The following is a 16,765-nucleotide window of genomic DNA, read 5'->3' as shown; positions in this document are numbered from 1 at the left end:
GCAAATTCACCAGGGCAATAGACATGATTGCACCTAAGCGTCCTCTCCAACCCGCTTCAAAACTGGCACCTTGGTACATGGAAGAACTACGGGGGCTGAAGGGGCGAGGTAGACGACTGGAGCATAAGTGGAGAAAGACTTGGTTTAAATCCTACAGATTGCATAATAGAGCTCATTTGAAGACCTATGCTCAGGCGATATGTGTGGCAAAGAAGTGGTTCTTTTCTGCCCGTATTGCATCTGTAAGCTCAAGTCCGGCAGAGTTGTTCAGGGTTGTGAGAAGGCTAGTAGGTGCCCCTCCTCCCTTGAATCCGAATCTGGAACCATTGATTAACCACTGTGATGTGTTTAACGAATTCTTTGAGGGGGAAACCTCCTGTATTCGGGCCGACTTAGACTCCATCTCCACAATTGCTTCAGAGTCTGATGTGGAGGTGTCCAACAACTCTTCTTATGCGATTAGGCTGGATCAGTTCCAGTTTGTGACTCCTGAGGATGTGGACAAGCTGATTGGAACGGTGCAACCTACCACCTGTTCTCTTGACCCTTGCCTGGCATGGCTTATACTATCTGGCAGAGGGATTGTTGTAGAAGGCCTGGTAGAGATTATAAATGCATCTCTGAGGGAAGGTAGGATGCCTCCTAGTCTTAAGGAGGCAATTATTAGACCACATCTGAAGAAGCCTACCCTGGATCCCTCGGACCTGAACAACTACAGGCCAGTCTCCAACCTTCCGTGGCTGGGCAAGGTAATTGAGAGGGTGGTGGCCTCACAGCTCCAGACAGTCTTGGAGGAAACTGATTATCTAGATCAATTTCAGACTGGCTTTCAGGCAGGCTATGGGGTGGAGAATGCCTTGGTTGGCCTGATGGATGATCTCCAATTGGGAATGGACAGAGGAAGTGTGACTCTGTTGGTCCTTTTGGACCTCTCGGCGGCTTTCGATACTATCGACCATAGTATCCTTCTGGAGCGTCTGAGGGGGTTGGGAGTTGGAGGCACTGCTTTGCAGTGGTTCCGCTCATACCTCTGGGGCAGGTTCCAGATGGTGTCCCTTGGAGACAGCTCTTCTTCAAAATCTGAGCTTTTGTATGGCATCCCTCAGGGCTACAAACTGTCTCCAGTGTTGTTTAACATCTACATGAAACCTCTGGGGGAGATCATCAGGAGATTTGATGCAGGGTGCTATCAGTATGCTGATGACACCCAAATCTCTTTCTCCATGTCAGCAGCATCAGGAGTGGGCACAAGCTCCCCAAATGCCTGCCTAGAGGCAGTAATGGGCTGGATGAGGGATAACAAACTGAGGCTGAATCCAGATAAGATGGAGGTACTCATTGTGTGAGGCTGAAACTTGAGAGACAATTTTGATCTGCCTGTTCTGGATTGGGTCACACTTCCCCAGAAGGAACAGGTACGCAGTCTAGGGGTGCTTCTGGATCCAAGCCTCTCCCTGGTGTCCCAGGTTAAGGCAGTGGCCAGAAGTGCATTCTATCAGCTTCGGCTGATACGTTAGTTGTGTCCGTTTCTTGAGATGAACAACCTCAAAACAGTGGTACATATGCTGGTAACCTCCAGACTGGATTACTGTAATGTGCTCTATGTGGGGCTGCCCTTGTATGTAGTCCGGAAACCACCGTTGGTTCAGAATGCAGCAGCCAGGTTAGTCTCTGGGTCATCTCGGAGATACCATATTACTCCCGTACTGAAGGAGTTATACTGGCTGCCAATAGGTTTCCAGGCAAAATACAAGGTGCTGGTTATAACCTACAAAGCCCTAAACGGCTTGGGCCCTGGGTAGTTAAGAGAACATCTTCTTCGTCATGAACCCCACCGCCCGTTGAGATCATCAGGAGAGGTCCGTCTGCATTTGCCACCGGCTCGTCTGGTGGCTACTCAGGGACGGGCCTTCTCCGTTGCTGCCCCAAGGCTTTGGAATGCGCTCCCTAGTGAAATAAGAGCCTCCCCATCTCTGACAGTTTTTAAAAGGTCTTTAAAGACGCATCTGATCACCCAGGTTTTTAATTAATATTGTTTTAATGGGTTTTAATTTTATAACCTGGTTTCCAGGGCTTTAAAATCTTCTGATTGTTTAATGGTTGTTTTATGATGTTTTAATTGTTAACTATTGTTGTTCTACTCTGTTTTATAATATTTTTTTTAATTGTTAATTGATTTTAATGTTAACCGCCCTGAGCCTTTTTGGAAAGGGGTAGTATAAAAATTGATTGAATGAATGAATGAATGAATGAATGAAAGGAAACTGAAGAAAGAAGCGGAAGGTCTCATTTTTGCAACCCAGGAACAATCACTATGAACAAATGTTATAAAAGCAAAAATTGATAAGACCCAGAAAGACAGTAAGTGTCGGTTTTGCAAGGAAAAGGATGAGACGGTTGTGCACCTTGTATGCTGTTAGAAAATCGCACAGACTGATTATAAGGAAAGACACAATAAAGTTGCTGTGATGATCCACTGGAACCTTTGCAAGAACTACAAATTGCCAGCAAGCAGGAACTGGTGGAATCATCCGATTGAAAAGGTCACAGAAAATGAGGAGGCAAAATCCTTTGAATACAAATTGATAGACATTTAGCGCACAATACACCAGATCTGACAGTCATCGAGAGGAATCCAGTTCTGATAATTGATATTGCCATCCCAGGGTATAGATAAGTCGACGAAAAGCAATTGGGAGAAAATAACTAAATACAGTACAAGGACCTTCAGATTGAAATTGAGTGGCTTTGGAAAAAGAAAACAAGAGTGCTGCCAATAGGTGCCCTTGATGCAGTACCAAAAGAACCTGAACACCATCTTGACACCTTGGGCACTGATAGAATTACAACACATCAGCAACAAAAGGCCACACAACCGGGGACAGCATGAATACTACAATGGTATCTTTAATTTTTCTTTAGTTATCCTAGACCTCTGGAAAGTGCCTGATCATTAGAGTACCAAATCCAGTCAATAACATCTGGTAGACTGTGTGTAAACAGCATAACAACAACAACAACACAGAAGGAATAGAACTGCCCAATGGAAGCAACATCAAGAACCTGGAAGAGAAAGAACATTACAAATACTTGGGCATTCTCCAGGCTGATAACATCGCACACACTGAAGTTAAAAGAAAAATTGGAAGTGAATACATCAGGAGAGTTAGAGAAATCCTCAAGTCCAAACTCAATGGCAGGAACACCATACAAGCCATAAACACCTGGGCTATACCTATTATCAGGTACACTGCAGGAATAATAGACTGGACCCAGGCAGAACTAAAGACCCTAGATTGTAAGACCAGTAAAATCATGACCATCAATCATGCTCTGCACCCCCGCAGTGATGTAGAGGCTATACCTTCCTCGCAGGTCAGATGGAAGAGGAATGCTGCAAGTCCATCAAACAGTAGAGGAGGAGAAAAGAGGACTTGAAGAATATATTAAGGACAGTGAAGAAGATGCACTTCAAATGGTCAAGAACACAAAACTATTCAACACCAATGAAACAAAGCAGGCTTACAAGAAAGAACAAGTCAAGAACCGAGCAGAAAAATGGAAAAAGAAGCCACTGCATGGTCAATATTTGCACAATATAAGTGGAAAAGCAGACATCACCAAGACCTGGCAATGGCTGAAGAATGGCAACTTGAAGAAAGAAACAGAGGGTTTAATACTGGCTGCACAAGAACAGGCACTAAGAACAAATGCAATAAGAGCCAAAGTTGAAAAATCCACCACAAACAGCAAGTGCCGCCTTTGTAAAGAAGCAGATGAAACAGTGGACCACCTGATCAGCTGTTGTAAGAAGATCGCACAGATTGACTAGAAAAAAAAGGCATGACAAGGTAGCAGGGATGATACACTGGAACATCTGCAAAAAATATAAGCTACCTGTAGCCAAAAATGGGTGGGACCATCAAATTGAAAAAGTGGTAGAAAATGAAGATGTAAAAATATTATGGGACTTCCGACTACAAACAGACAAACATCTGCCACACAATACACCAGATATAACTGTAGTGGAGAAGAAAGAAAAACAAGTCAAAATAATCAACATAGCAATAGCAGGGGATAGCAGAATAGAAGAAAAAGAAATAGAAAAAATCACCAGATACAAAGATCTACAAATTGAAATTGAAAGGCTGTGGCAGAAAAAGACCCAAATAATCCCAGTGGTAATTGTCGCCCTGGGTGCAGTCCCAAAAGACCTTGAAGAGCACCTCAACACCATCGGGGCCACAGAAATCACCATCAGCCAACTACAAAAAACAACTTTATTGGGAACAGCCTACATATTCTGTGACGATATCTATAATAATAACAGCAACAATATTGATAATAAAATTCAGCCATCCCAGGTCCTTGGGAAGGACTAGATGTCTGGATAAAACAAACCAGTCAATAACACCTGCCTGACTGTGTAAACAACAACAACAGTAATAATATGGCACATTGCTCCCTGTTGACACAAACATACCACACTGGCCTTAGCACAGTATCAGTAATGACACTAGCATTGTTGGTTTTCTTCCAACTCATAGGAACATAGGAAGCTGCCTTCTATTGAGTCGGACTATTGGTCCATCAGCTCAGTATTGCCTACACAGACTGGCAGTGGCTTTTCCAAGGTTGCAGGCAGGAGCCAGGGAGGGAACTTGGAACCTTCTGCATGCAAGTGCTCTTCCCAGAATGGCCCCAGCCCCTTGGGGGAATATCTTTCAGTGCTCGCACATGTAATATCCCATTCAAATACAAACCAGGGCAAACCCTGCTTAGCAAAGGGGGCAATTCATGCCTGCTTCCACAAGAGCATGATCAGAGAATGCAGCTGTCAAAAATGCCTTTGTAAGATAGGACAGAACCTAACTTCACACCGGAAGGAGAGAGGGTGAGGACGGAGCACCCATTTCCTCTTCCTCGTCTGCCAACTGCACCTCCCAAGAGGGTCTTCTCTCTTGGAAAACGCATGCCAGATTTTCCCATAGCCTTCTCCCTTGGCCCTTTCTGCTTCCTTGGGCACTCTGCAGTCTTGCAGGAACATCCCACAAGGACTTCCCCTCTCCTTCTCTCTGGCCAACTTTAGACAACTGCTCACCTTTCCCAGGCATCTTGACAGCCACTGCAGACCTCTCACTTATAAAAACATAAGAACATTGCCGCTGCATCAGGCCCAAGACGTATCTAGTCCAGCATAGGAAGCTGACACATACTGAGTCAGACCCTTGGTCTATCTAGCTCAGTATTGTCTTCACAGACTGGCAGCGGCTTCTCCAAGGTTGCAGGCAGGAATCTCTCTCAGCCCCATCTTGGAGATGCTGCCGCCAGGGAGGGAACTTGGGACCTTCTGCTCTTCCCAGAGCGGTGGCTCCATCCCCTGCTGAGGGGAATATCTGACAGTGCTCACACTCATATGCAACCAGGGCAGACCCTGCTTAGGACAAGCCATGCTTGCTACCACAAGACCAGCTGTCCTCTGCCTCTGAGGCTGGAGGTGGCCTATAGCCCTCAGACTAGTAGCCATTGATGGACCTGTCCTCCTGTCCCTCTCAGCTCCCGAGCTGCCACCAGGTCAGCACCGGAAGCCCTGCCCCTTGCTCCCTCGTCTCAGGAAGTGAGGCGGGCAGGCACACCAGGCAGGGTCCCTCCAGAGTTGGGCACCACAGCTCTGGCGCACCCTCCTGGGGGTGGCTTGCCCTGTGCTTGCTGGCGGGTCACTGAGCCATAGCACCTTGCTGCTGCGAGGGAGCTCTCTCACCCTTTTTGCTGCTGCTGCTGCTGCGTTTCACCTGTGTATATTACCTGGACACCTGTGCAGCCTCTTTGGGTATTAAATGCTGCAAATAACTAAATCCAGGACAGCAGCACAAGAGCCACTTGATTACTAAAAGGGCCAAACTAGATGTGATGGGGGGGGCAATCAGGGGGCAACTGTATTTGTTTATGCACACCTCTACACCATTCCTAGTGTGGTGGTGGAGTCTGAACCCCTTCTTCCTTCGCCTTCCTCTGGGGCCACTTTTCCTCCCCAACCCGGTCTTGGGGTGGTCTGGGATGACCAAGCAGAGTCTGGCAGGTGGGGTCCAGCTCTCCTCCCCCAGCCCACCTTTTTGGGCGGTAGGGAACTCCCTGCTTCAGATGTGAGCAAAGCAGACACATGGAGAAGCGGGGCTGCCCAGATATCCCCCCACCCCCCCACCCCGCAATCATCTCTAGCTTGGCTCTAATTTTGACCTGCCATAAGGATCTCTGATTGCCAATCCTTGTCTCCACCTGGGCAGAAATTCATTCTGAAATCTGTACTGTTTTGCATGATTCGGTGCGGTTTTGCTAGTCAGGGGAGGGGCAGGCGAGGGGAACGGAAAGAGCTATTCACGGCACCAGAGCCGCACACTCTGCCCCCAGAAACCTCATCTGTCAGCTCTCTATCAGGTACTGCCCACCTGTATGCAAGCTCAATACTAGATGTCTTTGTAAATTAAAGTACTGTAAATGTAAATGAAATTACCATATTTACCCAAATACAAGACGACTCCAAATTTACGATGGCCCCCATAAAAAATACAGGTTATACCTGCATTAACCTGAAAGGAAGAGGACTCTAGATTTAAGATGCCCTCCCCCCACAATTTCTAACAGCAAATAACTTGGGGAAAATCTAGTCTTGGATTTGGGCAAATACAGTATCTAGAGGCTGAATGCTGTGTCCAATATCACATGCATATCTTTGCTCCTGAAGAATCATGGCATTCACACAACCCCAGTGACATTTCATGAGGTTTCATCATTCAGAACGTTATTTTATACTTTTGGCTTTAAAGATCTGGTGCAATATGAGCATGTTTGTGCTGAGGCAGATCGTCAATTCAATTTCTCTTTGAAAATTAAGAGAAAAACAAAACTGAACTAGCAGTTTCTGTGTGGTGGTAAAAAGCCTTAGATTGAGCTGCTGATTTCTGACATTATTATTATTTTTGCTAGAATGGTATACCTTCATTAAGCACAAACACCATGGGTAAATATAGATAAAGTAACCTTTATATTTTTTCAAAACAGGTTTAATATAGCTGATGAGCGATGTTCTGGCAATTACTGTTCTAAAAAACATGATTTCATTCCATTATCAAGTATGTTGGGGTTTTTAATTTCCCTTCCCACCCCTTTTTCAAAATACTTCATTTTTTCTCTCCTTTGCTTCTGCTGCCCAAATTAATCTCCTGTGGTTCACAAACAGGACACTGTGCAGATGAATCACTAGGCAAGGGTTTGCAATGGTGATGTGGAAACATTAAATATAGCATCTTAATGTGCTGATGGCCACCAGCTTAGATGGTTTTAAAAAGGGATTAAACTTCTGACTTCTAAATGCAAAAAAAAACAAAACCCACACACAAACCACCCAGCTTTCTGGACTGTAAGAAACCACCAGAGGATTAGCTCCCCATTCATACAGGATGGGGGTTTATCAACAGCTAGCCAAGGTTGCTAAATGCCCCTTGCACGTCCAAGGCAGGCTACTTCTGGGCACTAGTTGCTGGGGAATGCCCCTAGGAGGAGGCTCCTGCCTGCATTGCCCTGATTAGCTCAGCAGGAGTGCCTGCTTTCCAGGGTTCAATCCCTGGCACCTTCAGGGAGGGCTGAGAAACATCTGTGTGAAATGTTAGAGACCGCCACCAATCAATGGAGGCAATATGAGCTAGACAGAACATCGGTCTGCCTAAAGAAGCTATGGAATTATCTGCCACAGGATGTGGTGCTGGCCACAGCTTGGATGGCTTTAAGAGAGGCTTCATGGAGGGAAGGCCCAATAGTCTGAGGGCTATAGGCCAGCTCCAGCCTCAGAGGCAGGATGCCTCTGAGTACCAGTTGCAGAGGAGTAACAGCAGGAGGGTGGGGGGCATGCCCTCATCTCCTGCCTGTGGGCTCCCCAGAGGCATCTGGTGGGCCACTGCAGGAATCAGGACGCTGGATGAGGTGGGCCTCCTTTGGCCTGATCCAGCAGGGCTCTTCTTATGTTAAAAGTCTGACTCAGTAGAAGGCAACTTCCTAAGCTTGTGAGCTTCCCAGATGCACCAAGCGGGCCGCTTTGGAAAACAGGATGGCCTCGTATGGGTCAAATCCAGCAGAGGCATTCTTATGTTTTAAGACCTTTAGTCAAATGAGTGGGGAAACAGTTTCCACACAATCCCTGCCTCTCCCCAAAGGTAACAGCTAGGATGGGTATTAGTTCAACAAGAACTGACCAGCAGTAATGTGCTAAAATACCTGGGGAAATTTATCACTTTCCATTCTACCAGAAAGCAATGATGTCTGATGAAATCCACCTTCCAACAAAGTATGTGGCAACCTGAAGGCAAGCAGCTCGGTTTGGCACCCGTCTTGGCACCCAGCTCCCCTTTCAGCACAGCAATGGAAAGGCTGAAGGGCGCACGGGATGTGGGTGAGCCAGCCACACGCATCAAAGCAACACACTCAACGTGCCATCTCGAGACGTGTTCCAGCCACCAGGTGCACCTGCTCAGTCTTTCACACACCCCTGTTGCTCGCGACGTCTCTGATCTCAAAAACCTCAAGTAGTTCTCCAAGTGCTCAACGAGATGCCTATGAAGCCCAACTGACTGAATGCAGCCTCCCCATCCCCCCCCTTCACTAAGGAAAAGAAGGTGTGGCTTAGGGACGGGAGTGGGAGACAGTGTGCATTAGCTGGGCGTGGTGCACAGAGCATCATTTATTGCCAGGGATGCTGAGCACGGCAATCAATCAATCAATCAATCCCTGGCAGCATCTCCAGGCCAGGCTGGGAAAGACCCCTTACTGGAACTTTGGAGAAGCCGCTGCCCATCAGTGTAGACAAGACAGAGCTGTGTTTTTGTGTATGGTCAACCAAGGCTGAAGCCATTCTCTCACCAACCCGATTCACTTTCTGTTTCACCAGCCGGAGAACAGGTGTCACTAGTCAGAAATCAAGGGCATCTTGGAGTTCCGTGCCTACAACATCCCAGTGAGGAACTTCCACCCTTTCGCCTGCCTACTACTGGTAGTACATTCAAGCCAGCTGCTAGCAAAGCTGCCAGAGAGGACACTTCATGCAATAGTCAACAGTGTGGGCTTGATTCTGCAATTGTGCAAACACAACCACTGGCCAAGCACGTTTCCCTGGCATTAGAAAGACCACGAAACAGAGCAGCAAAGGTCTGGAGTTCCATGTTCATTTCCTAAGACTAGGTATCAAACATTTGGAAACAAGCCAGAGAATCCCCTGCCCCAGCCAGTGCAGGCAGGGTCAGTAAGATGTCTGGGTTCAGGGAAGGGAAGGTCTGCAGGGGAAGGAGACCATGAGGGCCGAGACTGGCGTTCAGGGTGAGGCATTCAGGAGATGGTCCGGCCTGCAGAAGTGCACAGGGCACACAGAGTATCCACAGATGAGTTCACCACTGGCAAGCGTGTGTGTGTGTGCATTTAATTCTGACATATTTCCTTCTCTTCTCCCAAACCTGGAGCGGGGGGTGGGGGTGGGGGGGCGGACTTCACTGCCTTCACTGGGAATAAGGGGGCAGCTCACTGCTTCCCAGGCCTCTTTGAGGCTCAGCACAAAAGGGATGAGTTGAGACGGAGAAGGGGGCTTGCCCTTGCAGTTGCTCTGGGTCCCAGCTGAACTCCCACTACACTTAAGCACCATCCTGACTCCGCAACCGCTTCTCAGAGGAAGAGAAAAGACAGTGGCAGGCATACACTGGGGCTGGCTATCCAAGTGAGCCAGATTTCGTGACCAGCTTGAAAAAAATTTATATTTTTATTATATATATATATATATATATATATATATATATATATATATATATATATATATATATATATATGGTTTCCTATTTGAAATATCTGATTCAAATTTGTAAGAGAACACAAAAGCAATCAGAAACACACCCATCTCTCCCCTCCAAAAAAAGAAAAGAAAAGAAAAGAGATGGTGATACAATCCTGAGACCTGTGGATTCCCCCCCACCCAAAGAATCTGTTGTGAGTGATTGTTTAGTCTTTTGAGAAGAAAAAGCGTTAATGTCTTAGCATTCTGGATGCAGGATCAACTCCTGCCTGTAGACTTCCAGCAGCATCTGGTGGGCCACTGTGTGAAACAGGATGCTGGACTAGATGGGCCTCCTTGGGCCTGATCCAGCAGGGCTGCTCTTCTGTTCTTAGGATCATGATGAAGGGGCCATGGAGATGACCGTTGCTCTTTGCCCTTGCTTCCAAGCTAGAGAGGCTTACGTGTGTACCAAGCGCCTACAACTGGGCTGCAGAAACCCAGGCATTCCTGTTAAGACTGGAATTTGGCAACTTGTAAATCTCAGCGTGAGCTCCCTCCCTCCCTCCCGTTGCTCCATAAGACATGTGTGCAGGGTCTGGTGAGGTCTCATGACTTAAATGAGGACCAAATGGAGCCTCCAGTGGCTGTCAGGGCTCTGGGCGTGTTTTGCCTCCCCAGGCTAGCAGAAGCAAAATTATGCAAAACAAGTAAATAAATTGTTCGAATGTCGCTGGGATTCAGATTCCTCCCCCACAAAACAAAAAACAAAAAAACATTCCAGAATACATAAGCCTGGATATACATAAGTTTGGAATACATAAGCTTAGAAAGCTTGTTAAAACTTGGCTTTTTATCCAGGCTTTTACATAATCGTTTTTACTGCTGCTTCTATGTGTTTTTACCTGTTGTATCATTTTTATGCTTGTATTTTATAGATTTTAAATTTGGTTTGTTATATTTTTTAGCTTAACACTTTTATCGTCTTTTTATTGTATGTTTTAACTTTTGTAAACCGCCTTGGGGTTGTCTTTTAACGAAAGGCGGTATATAAATGCAACAATCAATCAATCAATAAATATGTGGTGAGCCGCTTGTTGAGGACCAGCCTTATCACAAAGGCATGAAATAACAGGGGGGGGGACTTCTTCTACTCACACCCATCCCCCCCCTTCCTAAGTTGTCTTCCCTGTGTAAAATGTTAGACTCGAAGCTTCTCAGAACAGTGTCCTGCTCTCTTACACATTGTAAAGCACCATCGACACTCATGGTACTAAATAAATCATAAATTCTAGCAACAAGAGTGACTTCAGGAAGCAGAGGCCGCCAATGGGGTTGCCATTTGAGGCGGGGGGGGGGGGACGGGGGACGTAGAATACACTCAAAACTATATATTAATCACACGGGCTCATTTCCTTGCCCCGGCCTCTCTCCATATTTCTTTTAAAAAGAAAAGCGGACAGACACTCCAGTCCAGAGCTGCCAAGTATCATTTTGACTTTTTGAACCAAGTGTGAAAATGTCTCAGGTCTGCACGCTGGATGCATCTACGCATGCAGGACTCTCTGTGTGTTTCTATATAGGTAAATACAGCTTTTATGTATTCTGTATTACTTCATATTTTAATGTATTATGTTTTTAAAAGCTTAACAGCTTATAAAAGGGCTCTTAAGACACGTTTATTCATCCAGGCTTTTAATTAGACTTCTAGAATCTATCATTGTTTTAATGCTTTGATATTTTAACTTTATTTTTAATCTTGTTGTTTTATTGTAAGCCACCCAGAGAGATGGGTTTGGAGCAGTGTACAAACATGCTTAAATACATACATACAAACGTACATACATACATACAATCTGTCCCATTATTGGGGAAGTGATTTCTCCCAAAAAGGTATACCATGCATTCAAGATTATAAGGGAGCAAATAATCCATGCAGGGTCTCATGTAAAGTTTAGACATTTCCAGATGTTGAGCTGCCTTCTTGCTAGGGATGTGCATAAAATGGATTTTGTGTTTTGTTTCTAGCTCGGAACAAAATGCAGATGGCCAAAACATTTTGTCGAAACAGCAGTCGACCTGGTTGTTTCAAAAGAACAAAACATGAAACATGTCGAGCGTTTCAGCTATAGGGGACAATGGGGAAACTCAAAACACCTTGGTGTTCCTAGGGACACCAAAGTGGGTTGTGTGGCAGGGCGTAATGGGTGTTACCTACCATCCAAACCACAAAAGAAATGGGCAAGCAGGCAATTTTTAACCAGTTTTTAAACTTTCCCCCAAACCCCAATAGGATCACAACCCAGTACCAGACAACCTATCAGCAAAGGAAAAACAGACCTCCAAAATGGTGCTTGAAACGTCAAAAACATTCTGAATCAAAATGGGGTTGTTTTGTCCCAAGCTCAAAACAGGCCCTTATTTAAAGGGTGTTTTGTTTCAAGCTCGAAACACTCGAAATGGCCCATTTCAGGTTGAAAGGTTTCAACGTTGAAACGTTTTGCAGATCCCTACTTGTTACCGTGGGCTCTGCAATCTAACCCAGATTCGAGGCTCTTCTCGTTTGCTTTTCTCTCCTAGAGTTCTCAACATAGCCACAAAATGGGCCAAGAGCAGCTTTGTCCATTGCAATCAGGTCCATATTTAATACACAGGATTGGCAGATCACCTCTCAAAAGACTTCTCGGACGTTGCGTCTCAGATTAGCTCCCACCATCTTGAACAGGGGAGGGCCAAATGTGGGCTGCACTCCGCTGCTGGGTCTTTGGCCAGCACAAGTGGACTAACTTGTGAACCGCCTAAACAATTTTGAACAAATTTGCAACAGCTGTAGGGACACAGAGGGATCAGTGTTCCCCCTAACGCGAGCGTACATGCCTGTGCTCACAAGTTTCTTGAGGTCCGCTCAGTTAATTTCAGATCCTGCTCAGGTTGAATCAGGAAGGCCTCACTCTGAATGCATGTGTGCACACACTGCCTTGAAACTCCCGCCCAGAACAAAACTCATTCCGCACACAGGTGAAACAAATGAGAGAGGACACTGATAGGGATGCTTCCATGGTATAGTTTGTGATGATGTCATCCACCCCAATTTAAAATGGCACACGTAAATATTTGAGGTGTAAGTAGGCTAACTTATGCACTGCCTAACCGATTTGGACCCAGTTTGGTGCAGTTGTAGTGAGTGACCCATAGAGATATCTCAACGGCGTAGTTTGTGATTATGCCATTGCCCCCCAATTCAAGATGGTGGGTGTGTGAATGTTTAAGGCACAAGAGGGTTAACTTGTAAAGATGGTAATTATCAGATAAGATTATAGTGAAAGGAAAGTAGGCAAATTAATTCTTATCAGAACAACTTGTTTAGTCTTCATTTTGTCATTTTTAATCTGCTTTTTAAAAATCATTTTGTAGCTCTGTCTTTGTAAGCCACTTTGGGTGACTGTAAACAAAACTGGGCAGATAGGGCTAAATCCAAATGTCCCTGCCCAATTCTGCCACCCCATTCACAGGCAACAAAAGGAGGGGGCACTATAAGGATCTGCAGGGTGGCAGCAGCAGGAATGCCGTTGGCCATTTGGAAATCCAATGCATCCCACGGCCATTTGGAAGGAACCAGTCCATTTCAGTGGGCATTCCCTGTCATTCGTTTTAGGATGTCCTGACACTAGTTCACTGCATGCCGACAGCCCCAGGTTCAGTCCCTGGCAGTATCTCCAGGTAGGGCTGAGAAAGACTCCTGCCTGAAACCCTGGGCTGCTGCCAGTCATGGTAGACAATACTAAGCTAGATGGACCAAGGGTCTGACTCACTACAAGACAGCTTCCTTGTACCGAGTCAGTACAAGGAACCTCGGAACCTTCTGGGGTTCCTGTTCCTTCAGGATCACTGTAAACTTTATCCTGAGGTGTTAGCTAGCCATCCCAATTTGATGTTTTCTGTAGATTTGGTTAAGTTCCACTCCACCCCTTCATCTAGGTCACTGATAAAACTGTTGAGCAGCAGCCAGACAATCCCACCCAAGCCCTCCTCCCTCCAGTTTGAACAGGAGCCACTGATGAGAACAATCTAAGCATAGTTTTCCAGTCAGTTGTGAATCCACCTGATGGTATCATCACCCAGCTTACATCTGAGAAGTTTGCTAACCAAAATATCATGGGGGGATTTTGTCCAATGGGAAGCAGCTTTTAAAGAGCAGCTCAAAAAATCCCAGTAATGCAGGTGTTCTCAAGCTTGGGCCCCCAGATGTCACTGGACTACAGCTCTCATCATCCCCAGCCACAAAATGGATGACGGGAGCTGTAGTCCAACATCATCTGGCAACCCAAGCTTGAGAAACCCTGCATCATTAAAGCATGCCAGTCCTGCAGGATGAGGCAAAAGTTAGCCGTCTCCCCACCGGTACAGAGGTGAACTCTGTCTGTGTGGTCAAGCCAGAAAGATCTCCAGAAGGAAGGGACATGAGAAATTAACAGAACGTGTACAGAACTTTTGCAGCAGTATGCAAAAACCAAAAATCCCACAGAAGCTGACATTTGTATGGTGGGGGTAGGAATCCTTCATTTCTTTAGATATGAGGTTTTTTGGTTTTTTTAGGAACCAGATGGCTTCTATCAGTGTTACTAACAGACCTGACTTAAATATTATTAGCATTCTATTCTTAAGCTTAATTATATGTTGATGAAAGGAAGGGAAGAAATCCAGCACATCTCACAGAAATAGCACCTGCCACAGGTTAGAAGAGAGGCACAGAATCTACCACATGCACACCCAATGCAACCACCCCCTCCCCTTTCCATCCAGTCTCTTCCACCAACTTGTAGAGCCTCTACGAATATGGCCATGCACCATGCTAGTACAGAACTGACCTCAGCCTTTCCCCACTTGCCGTTCCATAGCCTCGTTCAAATTTCTAGTTCTTCTGATTGTGCAGAAAATTCAAGAATGCATGGGCGTTGTGTCATGAAATCACAGAACTTGAGGACAGAGGTCCAAGCAGGAATTTTGCCCTTCCCACATAAACAGACACACAAATGAATTCTGGAAATGCGTAGATATCTGTACATTTGTATAATCCAGGGGGTCTCAAGCTTGGGTCCCCATATGTTGCTGGAGACTACAACTTCCATCATCCCCAGCCACAATAGTGGGTCCATTGTACAAGGACAGAACTGATCTGTCTCCCACCCACCCCCTTATCATCCCATTGCCTCCTTCAAGTTTCTAATTCTTCTGATTATGAAGAAAATTCAAAAATGCATGGGCATTTCTGTGAAACTCCAGAACCTGAAGATATCTGCACATTTGTATAATCCAGGAGTTCTCAAGCTTGAGTCCCCAGATGCTGCTGTACAACAACTCCCATCATTCCCAGCCCCAATGGCCTTTGGGCATTGGGGCTGGGGATCATGGGAGTTGTAGTTCAGCAGAAACTGGGGAGTCAAGCTTGAGAATCCCTGGCATAATCTGTTCTGGACTCAGAGTTTGGGTTACTTTGGTGAAGGGCTGGGATTGTTTTCTTGGAATAGTACGCCTATAGCTTATCTCAATCATCATTCCAACAACCATAAACAACAAAAGGCTATTTCTTACCTTCACCCTCTGGCTGCCTGTAAGGATTGTACTTTGGTTTGGGGGCCACAACCGGAGCAAACTTCTTTGGTGTCTGTTGAGTGGAAATGGAGATGCTTGGGGTCCCAAAAGCATGCGTGGTTTCCATCCTTGCGGTCACATGGCCAACAGGCTCGCTGGAGTTCTTTGGTGGCAGCCATGACGGGTGAGACATTGCTCAGACCTAAAGAAAGAGAATTGCAAAATCATGAGAACAGGTTGCTCTGATGCCTGGTAAGTCAACACACACACACACACACACACACACACGCACACACACACACACACACACACACACAAAAAGGGGGCAAGGAGAGACCTCAGCTTTGAGCAATGGTCAAATAGGATTAATTCTGGAAGGAACAGATTTATTTTTGGTGGTGAAATTTCAGAACATGCCCTCCCAATCCCTGGAGGGACAAGACTGCAAAATACCAGTAGAAACAGCATCTGAGGTACCTCCAGAGCTGAATTTTTATTGACTGCGACTTCTCATGATGGGACAGATCCTGGTTAAAAAGTTGATCAGAATCAGCAAGCCACGCAGAGCTGATTGTGAGAGTGCAGAATTTCAGGGCAATCCTGCTTAAACTACTTCAGTTAACTGGCATTTCATCAGGAGAGATAACTAGGATTCAATAGGACGATAGGTCCCTGCCCCAGAGGGCCCACAATCTATACTGGAAACAAGTGGTGCAAAACTGGAATAATACATGAACAAAGTCTTTAAAGTAGCTTAGCCATTTACGGCTTAAAATATTTTAATATTGTTTTACATTTTAAATTGCTTTAATATTTTAATTTTGTTTTAATTTGTGTTGTTCTTCGGCAAAGCTCGCAGAGACATGAGTTTTGGGTGGTATATAAATATGTTAAATAAACAAACAAACAGCCCTGCACTTTCAACTGAGCCTGGAAGCAAGCTGGAAACCTATAAAGACAAATAGGTAATTTATTAGAATAATAATATGCCCCAGTCAATTGTTTTTGTTTTTGTTTATACAGTGTCATCCATGTCTATCATGCTTTACAAATAGAGAGAGGGCAAATCCCTGCCCCAGAGGACTTGCAATCAAGAAATCAGCATACCAAACTCAGCTGAATTCTAGACGACTCTGAATTTAAGACGAGCCCCTTTTAAAAATAGAGGATAAATACAGGTTATACACTTATTTACCCAAAAAGAAGAGAACTCTGAGACTGAGAGGGCCCCTGATTTCTAACATGAAAGAACTTGGGGGAAAACCTAGTCTTGAATTCAGGTAAATACAGTAAGGGAGGTGTCAGTGGAAGGGGAGAGGAGTCAGGGCAGGGGAAGCATCTGTGTTTGTTTCATGTACCTGGGCGCTT

At 45.5% G+C, this 16,765-nt stretch overlaps 1 protein-coding gene across 4 annotated transcripts in view; it reads right to left on the bottom strand.

Annotated features, from left to right (window-relative positions):
• LPP (LIM domain containing preferred translocation partner in lipoma) overlaps positions 1-16,765 on the bottom strand; it is a 375,151-nt gene that overhangs the window by 191,019 nt on the left and 167,367 nt on the right. For all 4 annotated transcript variants that reach the window (XM_053313056.1, XM_053313055.1, XM_053313057.1 and 1 more), the window contains one exon: positions 15,398-15,599. In XM_053313056.1, coding sequence (XP_053169031.1) covers positions 15,398-15,590 — 193 coding nt within the window. In that variant the 5' untranslated portion in view covers positions 15,591-15,599. The remainder of the gene's footprint in view (positions 1-15,397; positions 15,600-16,765) is intronic.

This window comes from Hemicordylus capensis, chromosome 3 (genome assembly GCF_027244095.1).
Source record: "Hemicordylus capensis ecotype Gifberg chromosome 3, rHemCap1.1.pri, whole genome shotgun sequence".
In the NCBI taxonomy this organism is placed as follows: Eukaryota; Metazoa; Chordata; class Lepidosauria; order Squamata; family Cordylidae; genus Hemicordylus; species Hemicordylus capensis.
Note: the sequence above shows the minus strand (reverse complement) of the source record. Positions and strands in the feature narration are given on the sequence as shown.